The 16,613-nt window shown below is 45.6% G+C and overlaps 1 protein-coding gene across 1 annotated transcript; it reads right to left on the reverse strand.

Annotated features, from left to right (window-relative positions):
• Positions 1-1,369: 1,369 nt before the first annotated feature.
• LOC124046163 (cytochrome c1-like) lies at positions 1,370-11,515 on the reverse strand. The gene is made up of 4 exons (XM_046366239.1): positions 11,094-11,515; positions 5,249-5,584; positions 4,928-5,036; positions 1,370-2,876 (listed from the first exon to the last, which is right to left on the reverse strand). Exons 1-4 carry the CDS (start codon positions 11,158-11,160, stop codon positions 2,870-2,872), a joined length of 519 nt encoding a protein of 172 aa, XP_046222195.1. The 5' UTR covers positions 11,161-11,515; the 3' UTR covers positions 1,370-2,869.
• Positions 11,516-16,613: the final 5,098 nt, after the last annotated feature.

Genomic DNA, 16,613 nt, shown 5'->3' on the forward strand with positions numbered 1-16,613 from the left:
TTGTCTACTTGCCTGAGTTACTGTAGTGCTGTGCGTTTTCCCTCTGCTCGGCCTTCCTGAGTCGACAGGCCTATGAAACAGCCCGTCACCTCTTGAGCAGGACAGGGGTGTGTACGTGTGCGCAGGGAGGCTGGGGGAAGCAGCCATAAAAACCCAGGCAGGAGGACACCGGCACAAGGATTTATTTCACACACACACCAAGCTCATGTTTACGCCTGCACACTGCACAAGTGGGAGCTTATGAGGGAGGTATTGTACATGTGAGGCAGGGAGTTGTTTGTGTGTGTGGGTAGCTGCAGTCTGTGAACGTGTGCGTTGACAGATAAGACTGAAGCTGTGTTTACACAGGCAGCCTAATTCATTTTTTTAAACCAATCTTTTTCAGAGCTGATCTGATTGGTCAAAATACCAATTTGTGAGTTGGGCAGCCTGAGTGTGGCTGTGTGCCTATCCGGGCTTCTGCATCAGTGTGAAGGTGATGCTTGTAGTCTTGCATGCGTGCATTCATGTGTACAGTATGTACCTGTAAATAATAATGTATACAGTTGTGTTGTGTACATCTGCATGAGCATGGAGGAAGTGACTCCACCCTGGGGCAATGTACAGAGTTTGCCCTAGCACCTCCTGTGGGGTGGGTGGGGAGTCCATGCAGGCTGTGTATTGACAGGAGACCAGAGCTGGGTGAGCGTCACAACGGCCCATAGCCTCTCCATCTTCTCCCTCTCAAAAGACTCCATTGTTCCCTGTGTGGAGGGAGAGAGCAGAGCAAAAGGGGGATGAAGCTGGCATATTGGGGGCGTCTAGGGCAGTGGGTTTTGGGACGCTGCCTAAAGCCACATGGAGGAGAGAGCAAGACACAGGCCAGCTCTGTGTGCCTCACAGCTCACTGTTGGAGAGCTGCCCCAGGTTAACAGTGCCGTACGAAAAACTCCACAACATAAAAAAAGACACACGTAACTGTCAGAGAAACACCCCAGCCGGAGAGAGCTAACGGACTCACCAGCCCATACAGTACCGCATTTGTCCATAGTTTGTAGTGTTTCAGTGGAGGGGTGTTTACATTTTGTGCATTACCTGACTGGAGCAATCAGCTTTCGCCACTGACTTCTACCCCAGTGCATGCTGGGTAGTGGTGTGTGCTAATTTTACACTAAAGATTGTGGGGAAACAATTGTGTAAAAAGCAGTGTCATGAGATAATGTTACTTCCTGTGTCAGAACTTCTTGTTTGGCTTGAGATTTTTGGGAAAATTACTTAGGGAATCTGACTTTAGGCAGTGTCATGAAAACGTGATTTGATGAGCAACAAAGACAATACAACGTCTGAATTCTACCAACACACACAAATAAAAACACGTCTCAAGCCAGTGTATATTTGGAGTGTTTTCACTTGTTTATTGAAACAGTATTAAGAAAAACACTGCAATTAAATAAAAAGGACAACAAAAATCTGACAATAAAATGAAAGACCTAGATTTGATAATATGGAGCAAAAGCAGAAACAAACATCGTTGCAAACGATTGCAGTGTCTAAAGCGGATCCATTAAACAACTGTCATCCCTCATTCAGTGCACTTATTAACAGAGTTCTTAAAGCAAGCGGAGCTAAGCTGAGACTGAATCATTTTTACACCCATTAATGTCCACTAACAATTATGAAGAAAATGTGCCTAAAACTGGGCGCAACCATGAAAGTCAAAACATCCTTTGCATGCATTCAGGGGGGAACCTGTATTCGAAGATTATGTGTGCTTGCTTGGTATACTCCATCCAGACTAAAGTAAGCAGAAGTACAGTGAATACATTGTAAAGGACAATGCTAGCAGAATGGGGGGCTGATGACTTCTACCTGTATACGGAACACATGATTTTGTGAGAACCTGAAGTCGTCAACGCTGTCCTATTGGAATGGGTGACAGTTAAAGTACAGTCCATTCACATTAATGCACTTTAAAAAGTAAAATCTCCAAACTATCCAGGGAATACCAGAGGCAGTGGCACAAACCCTTCTGGAAAATCTCACAGATCTGTATTAGGTTTTTATGTCAGTGTTAAAGCTGGCAGAATGTCACGTTACACTTGCAAATGAGGCGTCTTTTCATTAGCCCCTCGCTAACCCTCAGAACATGAGCACAATGTCGAGACAACTTCTGCATACAGTGCTTAATATAGTTGTTGAACATTTTGGTAGGTAGGGACTCATTGGCTAGGTGTTAAGGTGAGAAAATACTATGTGGATGTTTTTGGCTGCTTTCCAATGTTCCATTAACTGAATGCTATAGTGAGCAACTGCAACATATAATCAAGTAATAACTGTAGACCCTTTGCATGGTATATACACCCTATTAAAATCACCACATTCTCTTCCGCCTGTTCCCCCCTCTGTATTCAACTTTTTATTTGAATTTTCTGTTTCTTTTGTGTCGTCGTGTTTCTAGGTCGTCTTCAACTCAAATGCAAATTGGAATTAATGTACACGCCACTGCATAGGAGAGAGCGTTTTCTACCACAAGTTAAATAATCCCTTACTTCCTTTCTTTTTACAAACACATATGAAAAATCCTGAAATTCACTGACATCCTGTGGGTCACTGTGGATGTCAGTGGGGGGGGGGGGTCACCCCCTGTTTGGATATTAGCGTGGAGGGTTGTTGTGTGGTTGGGCAGGACCATTGATATCAATGGCTCTGTCTGGGGGTTGGGGGAGAAACATTCTTCTCCCCCACACCTCCCCCTCCTTTTGGCAACAGTACAAGATCTTGGTTAGGTTCGTGCTGGTAGCATGCTTGTTTAATGACAGGAAATTACGTAGTTCAGCAGTTCAGAATTGCCAGAACTTTTTTGGGACTTCCTGTCTTGCAGCCTTTCTCCTCAGGGGCTGAGGGATGAAGAGAAGGAGAAAGAGTAAAACACACAACAAAATCTGCTCACGGCTCATACATTTCAGATGATTGAAAAAATGGTTTGGATAAATGAGATCTAAAAAGCTGCTTGGTTTATGATTTTAACGATACCACAGCACATGGAGAACATTACTTTTAGTAAATGTTTCATGAAATGTGATAATGACCCCAAAATAAGTAAATAAAAACATGGGTGATTGTAACTGAATTAATTCCAGTCACTCATATACTGCATGCTATCTTAGTTATGGGCACTACAGCCATTCGGGAAGTATAAGGATATAGTTAGTTTTGAATGGTTTAAAGGAGAAACATACTTGACATAATGGTATTCATTTAATACATTGTACTCAGTTCACACAGTTTAGGTCAAGTTTGTACAATAAAATAAGTGATTCAAAACAGACCAACAACATCTGTGTGTTATCCTGATAACTAATTCATTCAAGATGACAGCCTTGCGTTGCTACTCCGCTTCGAACAATTATGCCATTGAGACAGCCAGCCTAATCAATCAGAACTGATGTAAAGCCAAACAGCTGGGAAACCATTTGTCAATGGACCCACTAAGCCCTTTGACTGAAATTGAAGTGCAAATACAGCCACTTGTTTCACTGAATGAACAATGCCTGATGGCTCATTGGCCCATGAGTGGATGTCAGAGAGCAGTAGCAACCGACAGCCTGTCGATCGGCGATGGACAGACACAAAGTGTGCATCCTAAATGGCATTCTCCTTTATGGAGCAATACTTTTGACCAGGGCCCTAAAAAAGGAATTAGGGTTCAATATGAAACGCATCATTTGTTTTGTGTCTGTGACTTTGGACCACAGAGAGTCATGGGGTTAAGATGATTAACTGGGAGAACAATCAAAGAGAAAATGACAGAAACCAAGATGCTCTCGTAGGTGGCAGCCTTTTTCTTAGCAGCAGCCCTATGGCATAAAAAAAAGTTCCCTGTTAGCAGGCAAGCACATCCCCAAACCTAATATTTTCAGAGGAAAAGGTGTGCGGTGTGGTAAGGAGTACAGCAGCTGTTGTGTCCAATATTGGAAGACACTTCTTGTTCCCATTTAAAACATCTATAGATACATTTGAAAAATTACCGGCTGGCTGCGACAGCCTGGACTCGGAACTAAGAATCTCTAGTGGCACAGCTAGCACTGCAGTGCCTTAGACCACTGCGCCACTCGGGAGGCCAAAACATATTTTTTAAAGAAATACAGACACTTCTATTTGAATCTATGATTCAAATGTGTTATTGTTCAGAGGACCAATTATGGTTGACAAGAGATGCAGGTTGTCTTATCTATTAAACCATGTGCTTCGTAACACCCATTGCACCCACTTCACTATAGTATTTTGGGATTTTGGCAATGAAGCCCTTTATCTACTTCCCCAGAGTCAGATGAACACGTGGATGGCAAACAGTGTAGGCTGCTGAGGGCAGGACGGCTAATAGTAATGGCTGGAATGGCGCAAACGGAATGGCATCAAACACACGGAAGCCACGTTTTTACGCATTTGATACCATTCCACTCCAGCCATTACCACGAGCCCATCCTCCCCAATGAAGGTGCCACCAACCTCCTGTTATAGCAAATATTAATTCTCTGCATCCAGTATTACGGATGTTAACTGATCCCGTAGACTCAGTGTTTGCACATAGCTAGTTAGCATTGGCTTGCTAAACTACCTCTAACTTCCCTCATACTGGATGCAGAGGGAAAAAAATGGTTCAAAAATGATTCATCTGACTCTGGGAAAGTAGATAATGGGCTTAATTGCCAAAATCCAAAACTAGCCCTTTAAAGTACATGTATAAGTTGTGAAAATGAGAGTATAGTTTTATACAGTAGTAGCTTCATGCTTCTACAGCATGCAAGGTCCTCTAAGATCACAAGGCAAACAGGACATGCAGAGTGTGTGTACATGTGCACATGAGTGTGTGTGTGTGTATGTATATATCCATAGAAATAAATTGACCAATTCTAGTTCAATGGGTGTATCCCTTGGAGGAACTTACGAGTATTTGCCCATTCTCCTCACCAAGGCGATCACCACGGCGATGACAATGATCACTGCCACCAATGCGCCAATCACAATACCCACCACTTGTCCAGAGCCAGTGCCCTCTGTGGAAGGAACACAAAGACCAAGTTACCCAACCAGACTGACCTTGATAGGGAATCAACAACCCGTTTGGTGAAACAGGAAGGAAACAGAGAAGGGGAAAAAATTATGGAAATGGAGAGAGAGACAATTGACTAAAAGGCAAGGATAGAAATTTAGAGACTGGGGGGGCAGAGCAATTTCATCTAGTCTTGAGCTCTACACATATCCTTACCCTCCTCCTCCACCACCAACTCCTCCTCCTCAGCCTCTGCAGCTGCCGTGGCTTCGGGATTCGCCGGGGCCATGGTGGCAACAGCAGGGGCCTCCGTTGTGGCCGCCTCCTGCCCGGCAGCCTCAGTGGCCTCGGTCTCCGTGGGAGCGGCCTCTGTCACATTCGGGGCAGCCTCATCGACCTGAGTAGTGACGGGTTTATCGGTGGCAGGGGCTTTCGTTACGACCTCATCGGCCGCAGTCTTGGGTTCAGCCGTGGGGGCATTGGTGGCGCCTTCGAGGATATCGGTGGCAGCAGGGATATCCGACACCCTTTCTAATGGGGTCACCAGTGTGCCTGAGGGGCAGCAAAGAGGTCAGAGACTGCTAGAGGCAAATTAACAATATTCACTCACGCTGAAGAGAAGGGCTACCACTTGTGATTGGATACATGACAACTGAGGTGAATTACTTTGAGTATGACCATAAACATTCACTGTCATTTCACAATCGTTTTGAAATGTATTCGCTGGAAAGAGGGAAGTTAGAAAGTCCCCCATTGCAAGGGCATTGTGGGAAAACTAAGGAAAAACAACATATTAGCTCTTCCTTGACATTTTTTTATTTCTCTCCCAGCCCATAGCTTGACACATCAGTAGCAGTAAGAACATGGCTGCCACAACCCATGACTAAACAAATGTTGGTCCTCCCTCCTCCTCCCCAGTCCCATCCACCTTGCCCCTTTACATCCTGTCTTGGGCCGTGTTTGTGCACTCGCATGCCTCATCCACTGCCTCATTTCCTGTTCATGGAGTCTCCGCCATAACAGCCCCTGGATGGGGATGGCAGGAAGTCAGCATGAGGCCATACCATTAAAACAGTCACTAAGAGAGGAAAAAGGGCGAGGCAACAATGGACAATTCAGGGTAAAACACAACTAGGTGTATAATATAACGGGATCCAAATGACTTGGATGTGTTGAAATTGGTTGTTCGTGATATTACGAGAGACCAAAGACCAACATGGATCTCAACTTCAAAACATCCTCATCAGGCCATTTTTGGATGGCATTAAGAGTTGTAAAGGAAGCTCTGAGTTCAGTGGACTGTTTAAAAATACACTTATTTTACCAGTTAGGTTGACTGAGAACACATTCTCATTTACAGCAACGACCTGGGGAGAGTTACAGGGGAGAGGGGGATGAATGAGCCAATTGGAAGCTGGGGATGATTAGGTGTCCACGGTGGCATGAGGGCCAGATTGGGAATTTAGCCAGGACACCGGGGTTAACACCTCTACTCTCTACGATAAGTGCCATGGGATCTTTAGTGACCAGAGAATCAGGACACCCTTTTAATGTCCCATCCGAAAGACGGCACCCTAAACAGGGCAATGTCCCCAATCACTGCCCTAGGGCATCGGATATTTTTTTAGACCAGGGGAAAGAGTGCCTCCTACTGGCCCTCAACACCACTTCCAGCAGCATCTGGTGTCCCATCCAGGGACCAACCCTGCTTAGCTTCAGGGACAACCAGCAGTGGGATGCAGGGTGGTATGCTGTTGTCAATGCTTGAAGTGAAATCTACCATCATCTATCCTATAATTGAATGAAACCCTCTTTGTAATAAGAATAGCCTATTTGATCAAAGGGTTGGACCGCAAAGTACAAGCTGAGTGAGACCTTAATGTTGTGCTCTACAACCCGTCCTATCTGTGCCTGTTGGAAATATGCCCCTCCACACCACAACTGAAAGCTTTGCTTGGACAGCGCAGCTTCGAAATTAAGAAGTCAATTTCAGTGAAGGACTGAAATTATGGTTAACTTGCAAACTGGCAACATGTCCTTTTGCAATCCCTCCTTTTTCCTGAAAGTACTTTTTGCCCTTTTCGAATGTGCAGTTCAAAACTTCTCCCAACTCCAGAAATAAGAAGCTGAGTGATCGGTCTAAACTTAGAACCTGACGACATTTCTTCGTCCTTTTCCCTGACTGTTCGAGACCGTTCGTAATAGAGAATGCTTTACGAGTTAAATAACATTCAATAGAGATCTCACTCTCTCATTATTCTTAGTTCCCTATTTGCTCTATCGTTCATTAGAAACAAGCAGGTTTAAATATAACAAAACAGTTGTTCTCCCACTATGGATCATGAAGCACTTGAAACTGCAACGTTTATCATCACAGACATTCCAAACAAACAAAGTGCCTTGCGCTATATGTATTCATGTCCCCCCCAGACCGCTAACAATTGCTTCATTATGTCTGCTGTGCTCACAATTAGCTCTAAGTACTATTTCCTTTCCACTGTGTTGGCTAATACAGATGCGCTAGTGAGTAAGAGAACACGACATCTCTCTCCCACCATACTTCTCTCTCTCCATTCCCTACCACTCTCCCCCTATCTTCTCTCTGCCCCGCCTCACCCCGTGGATTAAGTTGTCCTGATAAAGGTTTTGGGAATGCTGTAGCTCTGCAAGAGGAGAGTGGTGTAAAAGGGTGAAGGGAAGCCCAAATGGAACGGTATGTTTTTTTACTTAGAGGGGAGAGCTCAGCGGCCGTTTATTCGCTCTCTAGCTATTTCGTGAACAGGGGCCTAGTCCCAGTCTGTCTCTGATTTAATGTCCCATGATAGCCTGACCTCAGAGCAGATGTGTGCATGCTTGAGTTTGAGTGTGTCATCAGCTCCCTTAACCACCACTGGGCATTAAAAGTCTCAATCGCCCTGCATTCAAATTTCTCTCAAACAAGCTCTTTGGAGAGAAGGGGGCATACAAGGCAGGCAGGCAAAGGGGCGAGAGTGAAAAGTGAGAATACAGCAAAGGGCCAGGAGAAGCGGTGGGGCCCGTATGGGGTGGAGACCCTGCCTGTCGGACAGTAATGGCATCGTGAGAGAGAAGAGAGGGGGAGAGAGAAAGATAGTGTGAGAGCGAAGGAGGGAGCAGGACACATCCATCACCATCACAATCAGCTGCCACTGAGGCTCCCCTGTGTGTGCATATGAGAGTGTGTGTGTAAGTCTGTGCTAAGCTGTCTGTAGACAGGAAGGGCCCATCTCAGACTTGTGAGGGAGTGTGCGTCTGCTGTGGCCCCGGAGCCCAAGAATGTTGTTCCTTAGCTGGGGAGGGAGGCATCTGCCCATCTCATCACAGTATGCAGCACAGCTAGCCTCCCACGCTAGCTGTAGGAGTCACGCATAAACATGTAGCGCGGCACCTCGCTGCCTGGTACTTTGAGTTGAGTGGGAGAGGTCCCATAGAATATTCCACTCTGGCTAACTGGCTCTTATCTTAGACACAATAGTGTCCACATACAGGCTGCGTTTATTTTCCCATGAGTGGAGATACAGGCCATTAAACATTTATCTTCTGGACAACATCACTGAGGCAACCAATGGCGCAAGACTTCTTCGACGCGATGGGCCTATATGAAATGTACTTGAACAATATATTGGGCAAACAATAATCATCAATAACAGACTTGTGAAATATCAGTTCATCACAGAAATAGGCCAATTGATTAGATACACCACCCCATTCACTAATGTTCGCTCCTACAGACAGTGAGTCACGTGGCCGTGGCTTATTAAGCAGGCAGACAGGCGTTCAGTTACAGTTTGATTGAACGTTACAATGGGCAAAACAAGTGACCTAAGCGACTTTGAGCATGGTACGATCAACGGTGCACTGGACAATTGAGTTGTGGAAAAACATTGGTCCGACAAATCCTGGTTCCTGTTGCATCATGCTGATGGCAGAGTCAGGGTTTGGAGTAAGCAGGATGAGTCCATGGCCCCATCCTGCCTGATGTCAGCGGTACAGGTTGGTGGCAGTGGTGTAATGGTTTGGGGAATGTTTTCCTGCCGCACCTTGTAGAACCCACGCCACTTAGAATTCAGGCTGTTCTGGAGGCAAAGTGGGGTCCAACCCTGGTACTAAATGAGTGAACCTAAAACTGGCCACTGAGTGTATAGCGAAAAATATATTCCGTGAAACTCCATCTATTATTCATTACAGCAAAAATGAATTGAGATGACTTAAAAAAGGGAGCCACAATAAATATCATGGAACATTAGTAATATATCAAATTATTCCTCTTCGCTCCTTGTCTGGCACGGTGGCGTAGGTGCTAGAGACGTTCATGCTGACAGTGAAGACGCACACACCCTTGGTTCGGCCATGTTGTGGGAGTGACCCCTTGATTTAATGGCAGGGCTGAATTACCCTCTCTGTCTGTGCCTGCCACACCAACCCTACAACTACGTCTGGGGCTATCTCGTTCGTGAGCTAAAATGGCCTCCGCCTGGGCTGACTCAAATATGTTTGTTTTCTCAACACACAGATTTTGCTTTACAGAGGTAGGCTTACAACTTTCAACCCTACATTTTGGATGGCAATTATTTCATTTTTTATCAATGTAAGCAATGCTTTTCCTGAGTGGATTTCACGTCGTACGCCTCGCCTTGGCGAATGAGCACACACTTGAGTCACTTTACAAGCCGGCACGGACAGTGAGCATTGACCCGTGTCTGCAGCCAGATGTGCTGGATGGAGTCTTTTAAAAAAGGCGAGTGGCTCAGACAAAGCTCATTATGGGCTGGGAGGGGCGTCGGTGAGGAATGTAGGAGAGTCAAGAATCAACAGGCTGTGTTCGGAGCGTGTGCAAGTTGTTATATTTGTTTATTTTTGTCAGGGCATGGAGCAGAGAGGAGAAGCTTGAGGAGTTAACACTCTTTCCCATGAAGGCCTGTTTGTAAGAGGCACGTCTGGACGGTAAAGGTTGCCGTTTAAAAATAAATCCCACCAACTTCTTCCGCCCCTAGACTTATCAACCGGGAGTAGGGGGAATAGAATCAGGGGGCGGCCGGAATGAGGGGTGAAGGGGGCCTGTAAAGCTTGATACCCTGACAAAGATGGGTAAATGTGGAGGGGGCGGTGGGTCCTGGCAGTCTAACAACATGTGGTAAGGGGTGGGGCAGCAGCAGCCCTCACTGTTAAGCCCTCACGTGTTCGCTCTCCCGGTCCCATCCATATGACAGTCTTAAAATATAGAGCCACCCTCTATTAATACCCACACGCAAACCGGCCCTGCCCTGCTGCACTCAGTCTCTGCCCCCTCCTCTCCTTCCCTCCCACACCATGGGGAAGGTCTTTGGAACCCAGGATTTGGCGAGGGAGAGTGGGAAAGGGAGAGCGATGGAGAGGTGTAAGCTTTCCGATAAACGTGTACAGCGTGTATATTTGGCGAGTCAGACAGAGCACTATTTGGGAGCCTTCCAAAGGATATTCCTTTCACTCCCTGCCGGCAGCCAAGAACTCATGTGCACGAGGCACAAGACCTAGCACCATTACATCACATTCCCCCTAGTCTCCAAATCAAACTTTTCCTCCTCAGCGAGGCTTGAGGAGGGGGGAATAGAATCGACAGACGATCCTCCCAGTCGGCTCTCTGTATTACATTATCACTCTCAGCCAAGGCTGGTCTTTTTCCATCCAGGATGAGCAAAATAAATTCACTGCTAAATGAACTTCAACCGAGAGGAGAATACATGAGTCCTATACCATAGCTGAGCAAATGTTAAATGACAAAGAACTACTGTGAAGAATAAAATAAAACCAGCATCAAACAAACCAAAGAGAACATGTGTAAGTCTTCCTTGAGAGTGGAACTTTTGACCTAAGGACAAGGAGCTAAGAGCAGCCCAGAGATTCAAATTCAGGACGCTCCCGGATACAAGCCAAACAGACAAAGGGTGTGTGAGTATGGGAAGAGAGGTGTGGTGTGTGTGAGTAAGTGTGAGAGCCGAGCAGAGTGACCGGACAGAGAGGACACAGTGTGCTAGAAGGGCTCGAGCCCTGGATGTTGACTTACTTGCGTGTGCGACGGCACAGAAGGGGCCGACCAGGCCCAGCAAGAGCAGCAGCTGAACTTTGATCATGGTGACAAGTAGTCTTCTCCTCCGGTCAACAGCGTACAGAGACCCCGAGGGCGAAGAGCAACACTAGCCCCTATCACACACAGCACAACCCGCACTGGAGTCTCAAGGGAGGTAGCAAAAAAAAAAAGTAATTGAGGAAAAAGTTTCTGAAAAAGTCCCAGGGAACTTGTTGTAGATAGATAGACTTGGACCGTCAGAGGCGGCGAGGGCAGACGGGCACGGCTGAGGGAGAAAGGCGTGGAAAGGCGAGGGATGTCGACAGGGCAGAAGAAGAGAGAGGAGGTCTGGCTGGCTGCTTGGTAGAATGGAGAGAGACAGGCACAGGGCAAAGGAGAGAGAGTGTGAGTGTGTCGAGTGGAGGAGGGGTGCTGGTGGGGGGTGTGATGGGTGGGTGGGGGGGGCTGAGCAGTGTAAGGTGGTCTCAGCCCCGGTCCTGCCTCCCTACTTGAACAGGCCAGTCCTGAGTGAGCCCCAATCTTCATGTAGTCCACCCCTCTCCAGTCCACTGTGAGGCTGCTGACTGCCTTGCAATACCAGCAGCATACACACAAATACTGTACGTAAATAAACACACCAATATATTTATACACACAAGGTAGACACCACAAAAAAATAAGCAATATGTTACATACAAATATACCCTCAAAACAAACACCTACCAACACAAAACCTTTACAGTGAGTGGAGAAAAACATTTAAATGTTTTTGTTTGTTTGAATTCAACATTTAATGATATGCAAGCAATCCAATTGGATCAAATTACACCAGGAAATAAATGACCATGTACTTAATCAGATTGTGATTTTAGATTCAGCTAATGGTGAGTTTTCCCCAATATACATAAATACATTTGACTAAAAGGAGTGCCCATTAGTTCTATAGAGAAGTCTATAGGCATTACACTACTGTTTTAATAGATGTATCTTGTGGTTTCACTAAATGGTTTAGGTTAACATACAGGCATTGTTGAGAGTGGCCTCCACAGTAAATGCAGTTGGAACACTATGTGACTAACACATGCGGTCATGGTGGTCCAAAGAGTTGACGAAAGTGCAAACATGCTCCAGCTTTGCACACTGGTGACATCTGTTGGAGGAAAAAGCAGCATGGTGTGTAAAATGTAGGAAATAAATAATCAAATCAAATTTTATTTGTCACATGCAGCAAATACAACAGGTATAGTAGACCTTAAAGTGAAATGCTTACTTGCAAGCCCATAACTCTTATTTTTCTGCATTGTTGGTTAAGAAAATATGTACTAAATAAAAGAGCAACAATAACATAACGCTATATACAGGGGGTACAGGTACTGAGCCAATATGCGGGGGTACAGGTTAATCGATGTAATATGTACACTACCGGTCAAAATTTTAGAACGCCTACTCATTCAAGGGTTTTTATTTTTGACCATTTTCAACATTGTAGATTAATAGTGGAGACATCAAAACTATGAAATAACATATGGAATCATGTAAACAAAAAAAGTGTTATAAAATATATTTGGATTTGTTTATTTGAGATTCTTCAAATAGCCACCCTTTGCCTTGATGACAGCTTTGCACACTCTTGGCATTCTCTCAACCAGCTTCATGAGGTAGTCTCCTGGAATGCATTTCAATTAACAGGTGTGCCTTCTTAAAAGTTAAATTGTGCAATTTCCTTCTTAATGTGTTTGAGCCATCAGTTATGTTGTGACAAGGTAGGGGGGTATACAGAAGATAGCCCTATTTGGTAAAAGACCAAGTCCATATTATGGCAAGAATGTTTCTTTAAGTGCAATCATAAAAACCATCAAGCGATATGAAGAAACGTTCTCTCATGAGGACCGCCACAGGAATGGAAGACCCAGAGTTACCTCTGCTGCAGAGGATAAGTTCTTTAGACTTAACAGACTCAAATAAATGCTTGAGAGTTCAAGTAACAGACATGTCAACATCAACTTTTCAGAGACACTGAATCAGGCCTTCGTGGTCAAATTCCTGCAAAGAAACCACTACTAAAGGACACCAATAAGAAGAGACTTGCTTGGGCCAAGAAACACGAGCAATGGACATTAGACCAGTGGAAGTGTGTCCTTTGATCTGGAGTCCAAACGTGAGATTTTTGGTTCCAACCTCTGTCTTTGTAAGATGTGGTGTGGGTGAACGTAATCACTCCACATGTGTATTTCCCACCGTAAAGCATGGAAGAGGTGTTATGGTGTGGGGGTGCTTTGCTGGTGACACCGTCTGATTTATTTAGAATTCAAGGCACACTTAACCAGCATGGCTACCAAAGCATTCTGCAGCGAAACGTCATCCCACCTGGCATGCGCTTAGTGGAACTATCATTTGTTTTTCAACAGGACAATGACCCAACACCCAACAGCCCTCCAGGCTGTGTGAGGGCTATTTTACCAAGGAGAGTGATTGGGGCCGAAAGGTTTCATGTTCAAATCCCCGAGCTGACAAGGTACAAATCTGTCGTTCTGTCCCTGAACAGCCAGTTAACCCACTGTTCCTAGGCCATCATTGAAAATAAGAATTTGTTCTTAACTGACTTGCCTAGTTAAATAAAAATTAAAAATTAGAGTTCTGCATCAGATTACCTGGCCTCCACAATCACCCGAACTCAACTAAATTGAGATGGTTTGGGATTAGTCGGACTGCAGAGTGAAGAAAGACTGTTGGAAAATAATTCCAGGTGAAGCTGGTTGAGAGAATGCCAAGAGTGTGCAAAGCTGTCAGCAAGGCAAAGGGTGGGTATTTGTAGAATCTCAAATATGAAATATATTTTGATTTGTGTAACACTTCTTTGGTTACTACATGATTCCATATGTGCTATTTTATAGTTGACGTCTTTACTAATATTCTACAATGTAGAAAATAGCAAAAATAAAGCAAAACCCTTGAATGAGTAGGTGTCCTAAAAGTTTTGAATGGTAGTGTACATGTAGCTAGGGGTGAAGTGTCTATGCATAGATAATAAATAGCGAGTAGCAGCAGTGTAAAAAATAGTCCTGGTAGCCATTTGATTAGCTGTTAAGCAGCCTTATGGTTTTGGGGGTAGAAGCGGTTAAGAAGCCTTTTGGACCAAGACTTGGCGCTCCGGTACCGCTTGCAGAACTGGGTGGCTGGAGTCTTTGGCAATTTATTAGGGCCTATCTATGACATCGCCTAGCATAGGTCCTGGATGGCAGGAAGCTTGGCACCAGTGATATACCAGGCGGTGCTCTTGATGGTGCGCAGCTGTCCAACTTTTTGAGGATCTGAGGACCCATGCCACATCTTTTCAGTCTCTTGAGGGGGAATAGGTGTTGCCATGCCCTTTTCACAACTGTCTTGGTGTGTTTGGACCATGATAGTTTGGCGACGTGGACACCAAGGAACTTGAAGCTCTCAACCTGCTCCACTACAGCCCCGTCGATGAGGATGGGGGCGTGCTCCGACCTTTTTTCCTGTAGTCCACAATCATCTCTTTTGTCTTGATCACGTTGAGGGAGGTTTTTTTATCCTGGCACCACACTGCCAGTTCTCTGACCACCTCCCTATAGGCTCTCTCAACGTTGTGTCGTCAGCAAACTTGGTGTTGGAGTCATGTTTGGCTACGCAGTCATGGGTGAACAGGTAGTGCAGGAGGGGACCAAGCCTGTAGCCCTGAGGGGCCCCCGTGTTGAGGATATGTGGCAGATGTTGTTGCCTATCCTTACCACCTGGGGGTGGTCAGGAAGTCCAGGATTCAGTTGCAGAGGGAGGTGTTTACTCCCAGGGTGATGAACAGCATTCTCACGTAGGTGTTCCTTTTGTCCAGGTGGGAAAGGGCAGTGTTGAGTGCAAGAGACTGCGTCATTTGTGGATCGATTGGGACGGTATGCAAATTGGAGTTGGTTGACCAGCCATTCAAATGTCAGTGAAGACACTTGTCAGCTGGTCAGCGCATGCTCAGAGTACATGTCCTGGTAATCTATCTGGCCCTGCGGCCTTGTGAATGTTGACCTGTTTAAAAGGTCTTACTCACATTAGCTACGGAGAACGTGATCGCACAGCTGGCGCGCTCATGTATGCGTCAGAGTTGCTTGCCTCGAAGCGCGCATAGAAGTGGTTTTGCTCATCTGGTAGGCTTGTGTCGCTGGGCAGCTCACAGCTGGGCTTCCTTTGTAGTCCATAATAGTTTGCAAGCCCTGCCACATTCGACGAGCATCAGAGCTGGTGTAGTAGGATTCAATCTTAGTTCTGTATTTAGGATTTGCCAGTTTGATGGTTTGTCCGAGGGCATAGTGTGATTTCTTATAAGTGCCTGGGTTAGAGTCCTGCTCCTTGAAAGCAGCAGTTTCCTCTAATCCATGGCTTTTGTTTGGGGTACGTACAGTCACTGTGGGGACAACGTCATCGATGCACTTATTGATGAAGCCGGTGACTGATGTGATATACTCCTCAATGCCATTGGATGAGTCCCAGAACATATTCCAGTCTGTGCCAACACATACAGTACCAATCAAAAGTTGACACACCAACTCATTCCAAAGTTTCTTTATTTGTATTATATTCTACATTGTAGAATAATGGTGAAGATATCAAAACTATGAAATAACACATATGGAATCATGTAGTAACCAAAAAAGTGTTAAATCAAAATATGTTATATTTGAGGTTCTTCAAAGTAGCTACCCTTTGCCTTGACAGGTTTGCACATTCAGGCCAAAGAGTTCAATCTTAGTTTCATCAGACCAGATAATCTTGTTTATCATGGTCTGAGAGTTATGTGCCTTTCGGGAAACTCCAAGCGGGCAGTCATGTGCCTTTTTACTGAGGAGTGGCGTCCGTCTGGCCACTAACATAAAGGCCTGGTTGGTGGAGTGCTGCAGAGATGGTTGTCCTTCTGAAAGGTTCTCCCATCGCCACAGGAGAACTGGAGCTCTGTCAGAGTGACCATCGGGATCTTGGTCACCTTCTTGACCAAGGCCTTGCTCCCCCGATTGTGCAGTTTGGCCAGGCGGCCAGCTGTAGGATGAGTATTGGTGGTTCCAAACTTCTTTCATTTAAGAATGATGGACACTACTGTATTCTTGGGTACCCTTCCCCAGGTCTGTGCCTCGACACAATCCTGTCTCGGAGCTCTACACGCAATTCCTTCGACCTCATTATTGGGTATTGTGTGTAGATTGATTACATACAATTGTAGAATAAGGCTGTAATGTAACAAAATGTGGAAAAAGTCAAAAGGGTCTGAATACTTTCTGAATGGACTGTATTGGAGAATTTCTTGTGAGCAAGAATCATTCCTATGCCTCCCGAGTGGAGCGGTGGTGTAAGGCACTGCATCGCAGTGCTAGCTGTGCCACTAGAGATCCTGGTTCCAGGCTCTGTCGCAGCCGGCCGTGACAGGGAGACCCATGGGGCGGCGCACACTTGGCCCAGCATTGTCCAGGTTAGGGGAGGGTTTGGCTGGCAGGGATGTTCTTGTCCCATCGCGCA

This window comes from Oncorhynchus gorbuscha, linkage group LG10 (assembly GCF_021184085.1).
Source record: "Oncorhynchus gorbuscha isolate QuinsamMale2020 ecotype Even-year linkage group LG10, OgorEven_v1.0, whole genome shotgun sequence".
NCBI lineage: Eukaryota > Metazoa > Chordata > Actinopteri > Salmoniformes > Salmonidae > Oncorhynchus > Oncorhynchus gorbuscha.